General features: G+C 44.6%; 1 protein-coding gene across 2 annotated transcripts in view; it reads left to right on the top strand.

Annotated features, from left to right (window-relative positions):
- DRC11 (dynein regulatory complex subunit 11) overlaps window positions 1-15,878 on the top strand; it is a 115,618-nt gene that overhangs the window by 20,525 nt on the left and 79,215 nt on the right. For both annotated transcript variants that reach the window (XM_077313586.1, XM_077313577.1), the window contains exon 6: window positions 14,604-14,809. In XM_077313586.1, coding sequence (XP_077169701.1) covers window positions 14,604-14,809 — 206 coding nt within the window. The remainder of the gene's footprint in view (window positions 1-14,603; window positions 14,810-15,878) is intronic.

Here is a 15,878-nt window from a genome sequence, read left to right as displayed (position 1 = left end):
TGTCTCTATACTGATCTTATTTACTACATGAATATGTATGTGTATTTCACCATGGAGTGGCATCACCTGTAAGCAGAGGCTTGCTTTTGGTCTCAGTAGAGTCTTCCCCTCCTAAGGAGTAGCTAACACACTGCAGAGGCAGTGCAGTGCTGGCTAGGCACGTGGAAGGCATCTGCAGTCCTCCCTCTTCCCATAGTGCCTAAGGGGAAATCAGGGCTCTAAGAGTGAGATGCTCATGGTAATTGTAGTCCTGGGACATCCGGAGAGCCACAGTTGACCACCCCTGCTCTATAGTATATAATTCAATAAAACTAAAAATTCCTGATTACTAGTTACTGGATTTATATGAATAAGTACAGTAAGTTGATACACTTGCTCGAGAGGGACACTCCTGGCCTTATGTATAATTAACAAAGGAAAATATGCCAAATAGTAGCACTTGATGGCTGCTTAACTATGTGGAATGAAGAGTGTTAACATATGCAGTCATTTGAGCAACACAAACTTAGGCTAATGTATCTTACACTCCTGTTGTGAGGATAAGCTGGGGAAGGGAGAACGATATAAGTTACCTTAAGTTCCTTAGAAAAAGGGCAGAATGCGAGTGTGAAGAGTTGCAGAACAAATAAAGCAGAAGGAAGCTCTGCATTCCAAGGGAAACACTCATTTTCAGCAACACTATAAAACCTAAGGTATCATTGCTCTTCCTGTCACGTCTTCCCATAATTGTTTGTTTATTAGGTGCTCTGCACCTGTTCCCTTCATCCCTATTTGCAAAATGTAGCCAAAATTTGTTTCATAACATAACATTATACTATTATTCTCCCCAGTGAGGAAACAGTGGCTTACATTGTTCTGTCCTCCAATGTTTCGGCTAATTTTCTCTTCCTACTGTGCGGAACGGTTCTTGTCCTAAGCAGAATGTGACTGCAATGGGCAGATTGCTTCCGAGCAGGGTTTCCTGTTTTAATGAATGGCTGTTTGCACAGAGTATGATCTTGAAACAACCTTGGCCTCTTCATGGCAACAGCCTGGTCCACTTCAGTGGCTGTCCTGATTGCAGCCATCGGAGTTTGTCAGAATGACAACCCAAGGTCCAAATACTGGTTAATGTAAACTCACAGATTCAAGTCCACGGAGAAATCCAAGAGAAGAGTTCTAGAACACAAGCCAAGATCCAAGACAAGGGAGTCAGCTCAAAATACAGGCTGCAAGGTCAGTGATTAACAGACACATCGCTTCTACACAGCCACTCTTTTGTTTGCTGCTCAGCACCTATCATCCTCCTCAGCTCTGCTCCTGCAAAAACTCTTCATCGTTGATATGGAACTGGTGCTGTGCTGCCAACTTGACACAGCGCCTTCTGTCTTGCAATTCCCTCATCTTCCTCCTACACTCCTGTTGTGGTGACAAGGGAGGTGAATTGGCCAGCAGATGACTCCCTGTTGCCAACTCGGGGCTGAAGAGTTGGTGCTTGGCTGTGGATCTCTGTCAGAGACTGCCTCCTTATGCATTGTCTGTGTCACATGTTTTTCCTCCCCCACGTCTCTTTGCTTTGCTCTCAGCACATATGCATGCACTGTAGCACAGTCCCAGGAAGTATAGATTGTCCTTCACATTAACTCTTGTTCTACATACTCTAGTGCAGTGGTCCCCAACCTGCGGGCTGCGGCCCGGTACCGGGCTGCGAAGGCCATGGCGCCGGGCTGCGGCTCCCTCTCCCCGCACCCCCCCCCCCCGCAGTAAAAAACTTCCCAGGCCGCAAGTTTGCGGCCCGGGAAGCTTCTTACTGCGGGAGGGCGGGGAGAGGGAATCAGGGCCGGGCCACGCCCGTGCAGGCTGCACCCATGCATTGCGCATGCGCATGGCGCATTCACGCATGCACAATGCGCAGGCGTGGCCTGATGCCCTGCCGGTCCCCAGCCTCAGAAAGGTTGGGGACCACTGCTCTAGTGAATAGTTCTGGCTGCCTTTTGGCCAACCTAGAAAACTGAAAAGGCCTTACATTATATTGTGTTTGTGTGCGTGCACGTGTGCATGTGTATGGCAGCTCACAGCATTCTATAAAATATATATTAAATACAGAGATATAAATGTATTTATTTTTTTAAATCAGTACACTCAATTTAGTTGAGAGCCATATCAAGTTGCCACCTTCTCTCTGGCGGGAGTGTGGGGGGACATAAATGCATTCTCAGGATTAAAATGGCAGAGATTTAAATGTTATATGATTTCAGTAGAAAGGCCAGATATTATCAGAGACAATTTTAGGCCTCAACCATAATCTCTGAGGAATTGTTTAGTGTCCCAAGCATTTCATCAGGCCAGGGCCAGAGTTGAAAAAGCCCTGGCTCTGTCTAAGGCCAGCTTAATCTCACTGGGGCCAGGGATCTATTGGAATGCTCGGAGAACGCTGTCATTCCACTTGAATGGATCTGCCTCCTTTCGGAAAGACCAAGCCCTGTTCCTATGCTACTTAGTTTCATAGAAAGGGCAGACCGTCTTCACAGAGGTTGAATCACTATGTTGCAAATAAAATTCCTGCTTGGTGGAATGAGCTACCAACTGAGATTGGGGGCCTGACGGAACTACTGAAGTTCTACAGGGCCCGTAAAATGGTGCTCTTCCACTAGGCCGACAGTTGAGGCCAGGATAAAAACAAGAAAGAACTATGGGCCTCCTTCTGCCTGTCTAATCTCAACATCCTTTTTATACCAGCTGTTCCCTGCATGGAAAGACCATTCCACCATAATCTTAGAATAGCTGTATGAATAAAGGCCAGTCGAGTTATGAAGAACTAGATCAGCAAAACTGTAATGGTTTTAAAGATGTGTTATGTTTTCTCCCATTTTACCAAGATTGCTGAGCTTGCCTGTAGGGAGGGGCAGGCTACAAATGGAATAACAATAACAACAGCAACAACAACAATAATAATATCAAGCTCCGCTACAGACTGGCCCCAAGCTCTTCGTGGGATATTTAGGCGTTCATTCCATTAGAGCTTTGACCACATCCTTCGGGGTACCTAATTGGACAACTGCAATTGTCAGATCCTGTTAAATTGCTCAGCCCTTGTTCACGGCAGCATTGCTACAATATTATGCACTGTAAACAAAATACACAAATTTCTGTATCACTTATGGAGATTAAGGTAGCATTTGCCTATGAAATGGAAAGATCTGAATATATATGACCAATCTCCTTGTCTCTTAGCGAGTTTTTCACCTGATAGCTGTTTACTACACACAAATCATTGTGTTCATCTACTTAGGGAAGTTTGTCTCCACAGGGTACGGCTCTCCGTAATAACATAAACTGTGGCTGAAGGAATAATTAGGTTTCTTATAACAAACCTTCAAGTCTCATAAATAAATAGAGCATAAATATTCTTCAGCTCATTCAAACAGGAAAAATAATATAGCTAAGTGGGCCAAATTCTGTTTAATTAAGCATGCGTTTAACATTGCGATTTTGGCTCCAGGGTTCCTTTGCTATGCTCATGATCAGGATCGCATCTGCTTCGCGTGTTTTTTGTACATCAGATGTGTGTGCTCCTTTTTCATTTCCTTTTATGAAGCAGGCTGTTCCCCAGAACCTTTGTGCTAAATCATACAATGGTTATTCTTTCAGAGAGACATCTTTTTACAGCTTCTGGCTGTTATGACTACTCAGTTTCAGTTAAGCTTGACAATAATCAGCAGCACTGAAAGATTGATCAAAGAGATTTGCATAGCTCATCTAGTTGTACTCCTTATGGAATCCCTGTGCGGTGGATCAAGGGTATTGTCATACCGAAGAGAGGGATGTGCATGTCTTGAGACTACCTGGGGTTGCTCCGTTAGGCGAGGTTGGTCTTTCTCAACTTTTTTACTGTGGAGAAACCCCTAAAAGATTCTTCAGCCTTGGAAGACCCCAGTAATGAGGCAATTGGACAGAATATGATTGGGAAGCAGAGCTGTGTACATGCCCACCTAGGCCCCACTCCTTGCCACACCCTCCAGACCCCATCACTGGCCATTTTGAGAGGAGGTCTACATGACCATATATAGTCATGCCCAATAAATGTTTAACAAATTTTTAAAAATATTTTTAAAAGAAATTAACTCCCGCCCATTTGGGAAACCTTTCCAGAGCTGTCAAGAAGCCCCAGGGTTTCATGAAGCCCCTGGTTGAGAGAACCTGGGTTAGATTCAAACCAAGGTCTTCTTGACTTGTATCACCTTTCCTAGCCTACGATGCCATTTTAACAGAACTCTCCATAAGCAAATTGAATTGCTTTTCCGAATGGTATAATGCAAGAGGCTTAAAAGAGTTTATACATTTCAATATCTTTTCTGTGTTTGGAAAGATTATATTTAAGAGACTAGCTTGTCCTAAGCAGAGTTAAACCCTACTATTGAAAGAAATGGGCTTACGGCTGCGTTACTTTATGTAGGATTGCACTGCAAGTGATCCATCAGTGTTAAGGCATCGTTTGTCACTTCGAACACAGAGTAGTGTGGATTCTGGACACATTGGTTAATGCACTTTCACTGCACTTTAGAAGTAGATTTTCCTGTTCTGCACAGGTAAATCCAGCTGCAGAAGGAAATTGAAAGTGCTTTATCCTGCTAGTCTCCAAGGCCTCATTTGGCCTCATCAGTTTGAGTGGCGAGACAAGTTCAATGGATTGTTGAACAAAGAGAGCAATCTTAGGAACGTCTAACTCAGAACTCATTTAGTAATTCAGAACTGCTCCTAAGAAATTGTTCGTAGGCTGTCTCTGCAAGTACATCCCTAACTTAATAATGTTTTTAGAACTGCATGATTTACCTTGCTGGGAGGCCTAAACAACCACCTTTCCTGAGTTTGCTCTTGGTGTCAACAGTGTGCACAAAAACTTGTTCATTGATAATTCTCTCATAGAAGGATGCGATATTTAGGGTGATTCTGCATGCCATAAATTTAGCAGACGCTATATTCCAGGTAAGAGCTTCTTGTGGCGCAGAGTGGTAAGGCAGCAGACATGCTGTCTGAAACTCTGACCATGAGGCTGGGAGTTCAATCCCAGCAGCCGGCTCAAGCTTGACTCAGCCTTCCATCCTTCCGAGGTCGGTAAAATGAGTACCCAGCTTGCTGGGGGGTAAACGGTAATGACTTGGGAAGGCACTGGCAAACCACCCCATATTGAGTCTGCCATGAAAACGCTAGAGGGCGTCACCCCAAGGATCAGACATGACCCGGTGCTTGCACAGGGGATACCTTTACCTTTTTACATTCCGGGTGCTCCACATGACATCGCCAACCTCCTGTGTGCAGCCAGCAAACTGCTTGCGATATCTGCCATTTTAAAGCGCAAGTTGGTGAATCCCAAAAAGTGGATTCACCAACTTAAAAATGCTTTCCCCCAGTGGACAACCAGCAGACTACAAGCAAAAGACATGTACGGAGGTGAAGAAGAGCTATCTCCACCTCCAGTTGTCCCGCCCTCGCATCCACCTCCCTCTCCCTTCTTCTGGGGATGGATTATTTTTTAAGGGGAACTGCCTGGAGCAATGAATAAGCATACAAGCATGTAGGCCAAAGCCAAAAATATTTTTTTTCAAAGTTGAAACACAAAGCATGCCTCTTTAAAGTCCCCCCCCCAAAAAAAAATCAGAGAGATTAATTTTTAAAAGACTCAAGGCTCATCATTCCATAAGGGGTGGCATTCAAAAAGCACTATGCATCTATGATTAGATGCATTGGCGTTTAAATATAGACCTTTACAAAAAGGAGAAAGGGCTTGATTGACAGGCAGAAGAGAGTCGCTTATAAATTGTATTGCTCTCTTCTGCCATTTCCAGCAGCGCTTGTGTAGGGTGAGAAGCATGAAAAGGCAGCAGACAAGAGCGAGACAGCAAGAAGGTGAGGAGTGGCCGGGAGGCTCGATAATATTTAGCGCTACTCCATTCAGCTGGTAGAATGCTATTTTCAGCGATGTGCAGAAATTCCCTTAGTGAAACCAGCCTCACTTCCGCCGATGGTAACTTGCCCGTTAGAAGCCCATTTAACTGAAGACAGAGTGCTTCCCCTTTCTTAATATTGAAGCCTTAAAATGCATTTAGGAGGGAAGGGGGCATAGCATAGCCCGATCTCAGATCTCCGGGACTAAACAGGATTTGTATGTAGAAGGAAGACCAAGAGGGAAGACTCTGCAGAGAAAAGCAGTGGCAACCCACCTCTGCTTCTCACTTGCCTTGAAAAAAGAATGCTAGGGTTTCCATAACTTAGCTATAATGTGATGGCACTTCACACACACCATAAAATACATATCGGGCATTCCATTTCCAGGGCGATGACTTTAAAAAGGCCTGAAGGATCTTGGTCCATGGGGTCGCAATGGGTCAAGCACGACTTCACAACTAACAACAACAACTTAAAAAAAAACAATCAGGAGGCCATCGAGTTGCCAAATGCTAGAATGGCACTTGCCAGGTGAGCTTGAAACAGCAACGTCAGATGCACATTGGCCATCGTGCATGAAACTTAACTAATGCCCATTTTCTTTAAACCTCTTTGTAGCCTTTGTGGAAACCGGAGAACAAAGCGCAGAGCAACCCTCCAGCCATTCACGAGGCTGATGGGCCGGAAAGGCCCCTCTTTGTAGCTGAATGTCCACTTTTGCCTTATTAATTTAAAGAACAGTTTAAGACAAAGCCCATCAAACAGTAGATAAGCATTTTAAGTTAATGGGCCATCTAGTCCTATTTTTCAGCCCGCATCTCGCATCCCATTTTAACGGCAACATCTATTATTAATAGGCATATTATTGCTGACGGAAGGCCTAGCTAAATATGTGAATTTCGTTCTTCGGTTTTGGGTCATTAACTACCGAAAGCTTGTAAACATAATGGTATCTCTCCACATTGGAAGCCTTCATTAAGATGTATTATTCGACTGCTGATGTGACGATCATATACTACTAAGTAAGCAGTATACGCCAAGTCTGTACAGATTTATTTCTAAATGAGGGGAGTGATTAGATGTTCATAAGATGAGTTAACAAATCTATCTTTTGCACAGCCAGTGACCTTACTTGGACACAGAAACATGAAGCACCTCTTCAGGAGAGACACTCCATTAGGCGCTCCAGAATAATACCTGTATAGACTATCTAAGGCAGACTTTCTTAACTTTTTTACCATTGAGAAACCCCTGGAATATTCTTCAGACTTCAAGAAACCCCAGAAGTGCCACAATTGTGCAGAATATGGTTGGGAAGCATAGCGGTGGACACGCCCACCTGGGGCCCTTCCTCTTCCCATCCCCTCCAGGCCCATCATTGATCATGTATGGTCATATCACCCAGTAAATGTTTTAACAAATTTTTGAAATATATTAAAAATAATTAACTCCCACCCATTTGGGTAACCCTTCCAGGGCTGTTAAGAAACCCTGGTTGAGAAAGTCTGGTCTAAGGTGTTCTCTTTGATTTCGGGTGTTTGAGGATCCCATTAGATGTGATTCTCGAAAGGAAAAGGTCTGACCAAATAAAACAAGTGTCAATTTTAAACAAGAATTGTCAATTTGATAGACCATGTTAACATAACCAATATGTTCCCTTAGAAAGCGCTGCCCTCTGTAAATACCAGCTTGCTGGTGTTCCTTGGCCTAAAGCTGTCCGCCTGGACTTGACCAGAGCCAGTGCCTTTGGGCCCCTGGCTCCAACCTGGACCTGTTCCGTACACGTTGGATAATACACTTTAGAAGTGAGGTTGCACACCCTGATTTAAGAATGGATAAAGATTTATTCAGAAAATACCATACTTGATAGTGCAAAGGGGAGACAGAGATAGGAGCTGACTACATGCCTAACTGAGAGACTGAATGTGTGGCTTCTGAGAAGAAGCAGGAAATTGCCCCTAAGATAGCAACCTGGAGACAGACAAGGAAAGACACTTCACAGGAGAGAAGGTCCTGACCTCACTATCCTCTAAAACAGTCTTCTTCTTGCTGCCCCCTGCAGGGATGTGAGTGTCCTGCATAGTGCAGGGGGTTGGACTAGATGACCCAGGAGGACCCTTCCAACTCTATTATTCTATGATTCTGTGATTCTTGGTACACCAGACATTGCCTTTCCCAATACTTTTGGAATAATACTTTGCAAGACAATTACTAGCTGGGGATCACAGTTATTACCAAATATTGTTATGCAACAAATACAATGTTAATATTATAGGTGATACATGCTTTGCATGTAGAAGTCCCAGGTTCCGTTCCAGAATCTCTTTCTGAAAGGGATTTCAAGCATCTGGATGGGAAAAGACCCTGCAAGCCGCTGACAACTGTAGCCAAAATGGACATGATTCAGTTTGATGCCATGGTTAAACCAGGGATTCCTAACCAGAAGTCCGTTGACCCCTGGGGGTCTGTGGGAACTCTGGAGGGGCATCTTCAGACTTTCCCCTCCTGCCTTAATGGATTCAGCCATAAGCTGGGGAAACAGATGCACAGCTGCTTCCCCTCCTCCTGAGACTGAGTGAGTTCTCTCCTGGTTTCTGTGCTTGGGAGGGGGTGGAGCCTGCACGCCTACTCCCACCATCTTGTCTCTCCCGCCCACTTGTCCTCAAGCCTGCCTGTTAACTTGGGTGGTGATGTCACTTCTGATGACACGTCACTTCCCAGGGTGTGGTAGGGAGGCATAGTCAACTGACACCACATCTGGGGCTCCTCAAAGCCTGAAAAATTATTCTCCTCCATGGTCAACATGTTGAAAAATGCTGGGTTAGACGGTTGGACTGGGATCTGGGAAACCCAGGTTCAAATCATCTCTCAGCTTTCTGGGAAACCTTGGGACAGTCACATTCTCTGAGCCGAACCTATCTCACTGGGTAACTCAGAGGAGAAGAGAATGACAAAAGCTGCAGGAAGGAGAAAGGTAGGTATAATAAATGAAGCAAATAAACAGGATGCCGATAACGGCTCTCCATCCTTCTGTAGAAAGGTAACTTTTGCACGCAGCCCAAATCCAGATCCTGCATGGGAAGAGGCAATTTTAACCTTTTAACCCTCACTTGAGCCGTTTACGCACTGGGGACTTCACTGCCCCAGCTCCCATGCAGGAGCACAAATCAGGGGCGGATGAGGCGCACCGGACCAAATGCTCCCCCGCGTGGGTGCAGAAAGAGGTGACTAAAACTCCAGCCTGCAGCCCGGCATGAAGCCTCCAGTGCGTAAACGGTCTTGGTGTCACTAACTGAAAATAGGCTCCTTGCACCTTTATCAGCATCGACAAGGGGGGGAAATGCGCATCTTTTTCTTCAAAATGCACAGAAAAATCAGTTGTGGCCAGCAACACCACATAGAAGAAGAGGAAGAGGAAGAGTTGGTTCTTATATGCCGCTTTTCTCTACCCGAAGGAGTCTCAAAGTGGCATACATTCACCTTCCCTTTCCTCTCCCCACAACAGACACCCTGTGAGGGAGGTGAGGCTGAGAGAGCCCTGATATTACTGAAGAAGAAGAAGAAGAAGAAGAAGAAGAAGAAGAAGAAGAAGAAGAAGAAGAAGAAGAAGAAGAAGAAGAAGAAGAAGAAGAAGAAGAAGAAGAAGAAGAAGAAGAAGAAGAAGAAGAAGAAGAAGAAGAAGAAGAAGAAGAAGAAGAAGAAGAAGAAGAAGAAGAAGAAGAAGAAGAAGAAGAAGAAGAAGAAGAAGAAGAAGAAGAAGAAGAAGAAGAAGAAGAAGAAGAAGAAGAAGAAGAAGAAGAAGAAGAAGAAGAAGAAGAAGAAGAAGTAGTAGTAGTAGTAGTAGTAGTAGTAGTAGTAGTAGTAGTAGTAGTAGTAGTAGTAGTAGTAGTAGTAGTAGTAGTAGTAGTGTTGGTTCTTATATGCCGCTTTTCTCTACCCAAAGGAGCCTCAAAGCGGCTTCCATTCACCTTCCCTTTCCTCTCCCCATAACAGACACCCTGTGGGGTGGGTGAGGCTGAGAGAGCCCTGATATCACTGCTTGGTCAGAACAGTTTTATCAGTGCTGTGGTGAGCCCAAGGTCACCCAGCTGGCTGCATGTGGGGGAGTGCAGAATCGAACCCGGCATGCCAGATTAGAAGTCCGCACTCCTAACCACTTCACCAAACTGGCTGAAAGTTAAATCCTCTCTTCCCAAATGCAGTTTGGAACAGCAACAGGGGGTGTTTAAACATTTCCAAGGCGGAAGGAGTCCCTTGTGTCGCTTAGGCATTGACCCTCGAAACAGGCGGTCCCTGGCCAGGCAGTGCCGTGCTGCGATTCCGATCTAAGACTGCTCCACGCGTCCCCTTGTGCTGAATTATTCCCAGACGTCCACCATTGCAACGGCAGATAAAAACACATATCGTTTCTCTAAGTGCTGTAATAAATCCGGCGAGATCGCTGAGCGTTTTCATTTCCATTCCCGTTGCCGCTTTACAAGCGGCGAAGCTTGTTCTTTGCGGAGGCTATTAAAATAATGGGAAACTTCAGCACTGTATTTTTTTATTATTATTAAAGTTCTTTGCTCTTTTTAAGTTGTTTTTTTTTCTCTCTCTCTCAACGGAAGTGGATTTTCTCACGAGTGCTTACCAGCTGCAAGAAAAGAAAAAGAGACCAGGAAACAACTGCCTGAACGCTGCCCATAAAATTAAGCAAAGAAATTAAGAAACAATGCTCTAATTAAAAAGAGCCAATGGGAAGTGCAAACATTGGGAAATTCAATTTAGAAACCTTTGGCACCCTTCTGATACGGATAAACAGGGCATTTGCCAAACAGCGGTCATCCCACCTGCCTTCATTGTAGCATCTCCCACTGAAGCATTGTTTTTGATGTCAGTAATCGGACCCAGAAACATTAAAAGAGTCATCCGTTGTGTGCTCGGTGTGTGTGTGTCTGCCAGAAGGAGCAGGTCTTATCTTGATTTCTAACACCTGATATTAAGGTGAAGAATAAATGCACCAGGCATTCATAGTATCATTGACCTGGAAGGTACCTCCAGGGTCATCTAGTCCAACCCCCCTGCACAATGCAGGAACTCACAGCTACCTGCCTACCTACGGTGACCCGAGTTTCATGCCCAAGTGATCCCCCGCCACCACCACTACCAAAAATCTTCAGAATCCAGCCTGGCCTGAAGGAAATTTCCGTTTGGATTTGGGGCGATTTAAATTTTCCTTCTGCAGCAAGAAGGATTGATCCGGAGTGACCCTACCTTTATTGTGTGATATCTTGGAGTGCTTTTAATGCTCGATATATTTTAAAATTGCATTGTTTTGAATCTGGGCTCGCCTCCGTGGTAGGGAACCCATGATTGGCCACAGGTGGTCATGTGAAAAGCCTGCCTTAAAGAAGAAGCCCCTAATTTCTCTCAACTTCTGTTGGTCTTGGATTTTTTTTTCTGCCTTTTTCGATCCTCTTACACCCCCCCTCCCTTCAAGAAAGGATTTTTTCCTACCTCCTCTGACTTCTTGGATCCTCTCCCCCCTTCAAGAAAACAAAGAAAGAGTCTTCATTTGCCCCCCCCCTCTTCTGAGCCTCCCTAACCACATGCAGAAGTCTTTCCAGTTTCAATGGGGGGGGGGGGGGAGAGGAAGACCCGAGTTCAAAGTGATCTGAATTCAACAGGATTGACCATGGAATAAACAAAGTAAGTGCAGACTCTGCCCTGGTCTAGCAAGGTAGTAAATTTCTCAAAAAAAAGATAGGGTTAGTCTGACATGACGTGTTCTTGAGATAGCCATGCTGACTATTAGTCATTACAGCCATCCACTCTAGCTGCTCAAGGACCCACTGATTATTTGTTCTATAGCTGTGCCAGCTATAGACGTCAAGCTGATGGGTCGGTATTTACCCAGATCCTACTTTTTCCCCTTCTTGAAGACAGGGACATTAGCCCACCTCCAATCTTAAGGTGGCCAGATTTCAAGATTGAGAAAGAGGGACAGCATTGACCGGTGGTTACCAACCTCCAGCCGCGGCCTGGAGATCCGGATTCACCACGTTCCCCTGTATTACTAAAAGATTGGTAAATAAGGGGGTTCAATATGGAAGAAAATTTTGCATAGAACACAAAAATAGTATTGTAATTTTTAATCAATTTCAACAAATAACAATAACAATTAACAAACATTTAACATTAAACAAAACTTAATTGTAGTATTATTGTGGCATTGTTTTGTTATTCTTTTGCATATTTTTCACTGGAGTGGATTTTTTTTGAGGAGACTGCTGTCATTAATTAAGATGTCATAGAATTTCTCACAGGAACTTGTCAAATTATACCTCACAACTAAAATGGCTTTTAAAGTCTCAACACTTAATTGTGTTTTTACTAAAGTCCAGACTTTATTAACAGTTGAAAAAACCCGTTCAGCTGGAGCATTCGTTCCTGGTAAGGACAGTGCATATTCCACAATTTTCAGGGCATTTTTATATGGAACATAGTTAGTTTCAAAATGATTAAATATTTCTAACCATCTGTTCTCTAGTGTCATTTTTGCTGATGCCCAAGATATAATCTTTTCCTTATTGGCATATTTTAAAAATAATGACACCTCATTAAAAAGATCATTTTCAGAAATTTTGCAATCTGGGAAACTAACATGATCAAATGATTTTTGCACATCATTCCAATTAAGTTCTTGTTTTAAGGTAACCCAAATGAAAATGCTCAATATCATTATAATGCACTGTCCACTCTTCTAGATAATCTTTGCAGTTACCATAGAACTTTTTAACATGACTCATGAAGTCCACACGATTTAGCGCACCTTGTTCTTCCAGGTGGCTTACGCTATGACGGATGGTCAATGGAAGAAATGCATTCTCTAGCCGCTCTTGGCACTGTAATTTTAAAGAATTAAGTTCATGTGCCACCTCGACCACAGAGACGCATCAGAGATTGGCTCCCTGGGCTGCGCCAAGGCCAGGGACTATGGGGGGAGGGGGTGCATTGGTGTGGGCTAAGGAGCAGGCCTGCCGCGTCAGCAGGCCTGCTTCTTGGGCCACGTCGAAGCCGAGGACTCAGGGGGAGGGGGGCAGGGGGTACTTTGGCGTGGGCTAAGGAGCAGGCCGGGGACTCAGGGACGTGGGGGGGAGGCTTTGGCCTGGGCTAAGGAGCAGGCCCGCCGCGTCGGAGAAACAGTGGGCCTGCTCCTTTGCCCATGCCGAAGCCGGGGAGTTGGGGCGGAGGCGGGGGGGAGGGTCTTCGGTGCAGCCAAAGGAACAGGCCCGCCGTGGGGGAGATGCAGCAGCCCTGGTCCTTGGGCTGCGTGATGCCACGGCAGCCCTTTTTGAGGTGGTGGGGCTGCCAGGAGGGCTTCCCAGGGGCCAGGGGGAGTAAAGGGGATGCTAGCACCCATTGTATTCACAGTTACAATGGGCTTTCAATCTAGTTTAATATATTTAATATATTCATTTTGCGAATACAGGATCTGTATGCTAAGAATATTTATGAACAATGTGAGAATAATTTCAAGAGACTTCAGACACTGTGCTTTCACAACAAGGGTTGTCCTTAGCTTTTACTAGCTTGGTACTTGTCTGGGGACATTTGTTTTGCATGCATGGCATACCATAGAGTAGCCTTTCTCAAGTTTTTTACCATCGAGAAACCCCTGAAACATTTTTCAATCTTCAAGAAACCCCAGAAGTGGCATGATGGTGCAGAATATGGTTGGGAAGCTTGGCTGTGTATATGATGGCCTGGTGGTAAAGAAAACGATTGCATCCTTCTAATTGATCATACAGTTATTAGAAATTTACTATAGTTCTGCATATTGGTTTGACTGTTTTTGATCCTTGGTTCTTATTAAGAGAGCAATATGGGATCCTCTCCCTGCCAGCAGTTCCTGAAAGGTTGGTGTAAAGGCTGTAGGGTGTTCCAAGGAGGTGGATTGGGAAGTAGAGACCCCAGGCTATTGGCTCATCCTGCAAGCCCAACCGCCAAGGGAAGGGTATTTAACATGATGTAACCCTATTGTTCTCTGCACAGATTTCTTCTGCACAGAACTCTCATGTATTTGGGAAACCCAGGACCACAAAAAAAAATGTTTCATGAAACCCTGGTTGAGAAAACCTGGGTTAGAGTGTTGGACTTGGATCTGGGAAACCCTTCCAGGCCTACCAAGAAACCCCAGAATTTCACAAAACCCTGGTTGATAGAGCCAGCCATAGAGCAAGGCCACCTTCTATCACTGAACAAGCAAAGATTCTTTACATTGTCAGTTCATAGACCTATCAAGCCTATTTTGGTCTACTCCAATGTCTTCTATCCCATTCCTATCATTCTGTCCAGATACTGGAGATCAAAGGAGAAATTGAGGGGTAGAGAGTATTAGAAAGAAACTCTTTTAGCATCCTGGTGAATTCTATCCTGATTCCGCTTTCTTAACACTTCAGAAGTCTTCTCCAGACTGCTTCTGGAGAATTGGTGCAAATCCAAACTGGGAAAGATGTCACTGTATTGAGCGTGTTCATTCAGAAAAACCTTAAGAAATTACCTCTAATGTGATCACGGGGTTGGGTGAGATGGCCGTTTCAAACTCTCTGATTCTATTTCTATAATAAAACAAGAAGCAAATGTGCTACAGGTAGCCACGTTGTTGACGTCTGTGCCTGTTCCTGCTTCTTTTTCAGATCCCACCCGCTCACTTCCAAAGGCCTAGTGCTTCTTTGATTCGTGCACAGAAGGTGGATAATATAAGGTGTGAAATTCAACAGAAGCATGAGTTGGATTATCAGAAAGCTCTGGTGTCCATCAAAGAACGTGTGAAAGAAATTGAAGGTCCTGACATCAAAGAGAGTCTGCAGGACCAGATCCGCCAGTGGTTCATTGAGAGCCGGTGAGCATACAGCAAAGGAACAAAAAAAAAAAAACCTCAGTATAGGAATCACAACACTCTTTAAATAATTCCTTAGTAGCAGCTGTGCTCCTTTAACAGGGGAAGCAGTTTGGAGAATAGCCTTCAGTTCACAGAGTAGATAAGATCATCTCCCGCCCCCTTTTTGAGCCCGAGGACATCTTTGGAATTCTGGCACCGGCTGGTGGAAGCAGCCACAAAATGGCTGCCATGGGAAGTGAAGCCAACCATGATTGGGTTCAAGTGCGGGGAAGTTCAGCTTCAAATACGCTGGGAAAGAGGAGTGGGAAAATAAAATTGTTTTGAGAGCTGCTGCTAAGGAAACTTTATTTTAAATTCTGCAGCAAATCAGATCTCCAGTGGCCAATCAGAAGCCCCAGCCACTTTCTGAAAACATTTGGCGGGCGCCAGTCTAGCTATAGATTTACTTTTCCAGCAAGAACTAGGGCAACAAAGCAACCCTGTGAGTTCCCCCTTCCCCTCTGTAAGGTCAAGCACAATCTGTATATCCTGGTGTTATTGCACGGTATTTCTCCAGTTCTTCTCCACATCATCTGCAGGCATTGGAACTTTAGGGTATAAGATAAATTGTAGACATAGAGACAGGGCTCAGTCTGGTGTTGCATTTTTCAGAGGTTCATTCAGCATTTAGTTCTTCCATTATTATTGTTATTAGAATTAGTATTATTATTAAATTTATGTCCTGCCCCTCACTTGCATCTCTGGGCAGCTAAGAACATTATTAAAAGACAGTACTGAATAGCAATAAAGCAGTATAAATATCATTATTTATACAGGCACTTGGTGGAAGAGCTCCATTTTGCAAGTCCTGCAGAACTGTTTCAGTTCTGGCAGGGCCCTGATCTCTCTCTTCTGGGAGTTCATTGCACCAAGTACGGGCCAGGACAGAGAAAGCCCTGTCTCTGGTTGAGGCTAAGCAAGCCTCTTGGGGCCAGGGATCACCAGCTTATTGGAATTTGTGGAATATAGCGCTCTTGGGGTGGGGAGTAAGCAGAGAGGCGGTTCCTCCGGTACCTCGGGACCAGACCAC

Source organism: Paroedura picta, chromosome 1 (assembly GCF_049243985.1).
Source record: "Paroedura picta isolate Pp20150507F chromosome 1, Ppicta_v3.0, whole genome shotgun sequence".
NCBI lineage: Eukaryota > Metazoa > Chordata > Lepidosauria > Squamata > Gekkonidae > Paroedura > Paroedura picta.
Note: the sequence above shows the minus strand (reverse complement) of the source record. Positions and strands in the feature narration are given on the sequence as shown.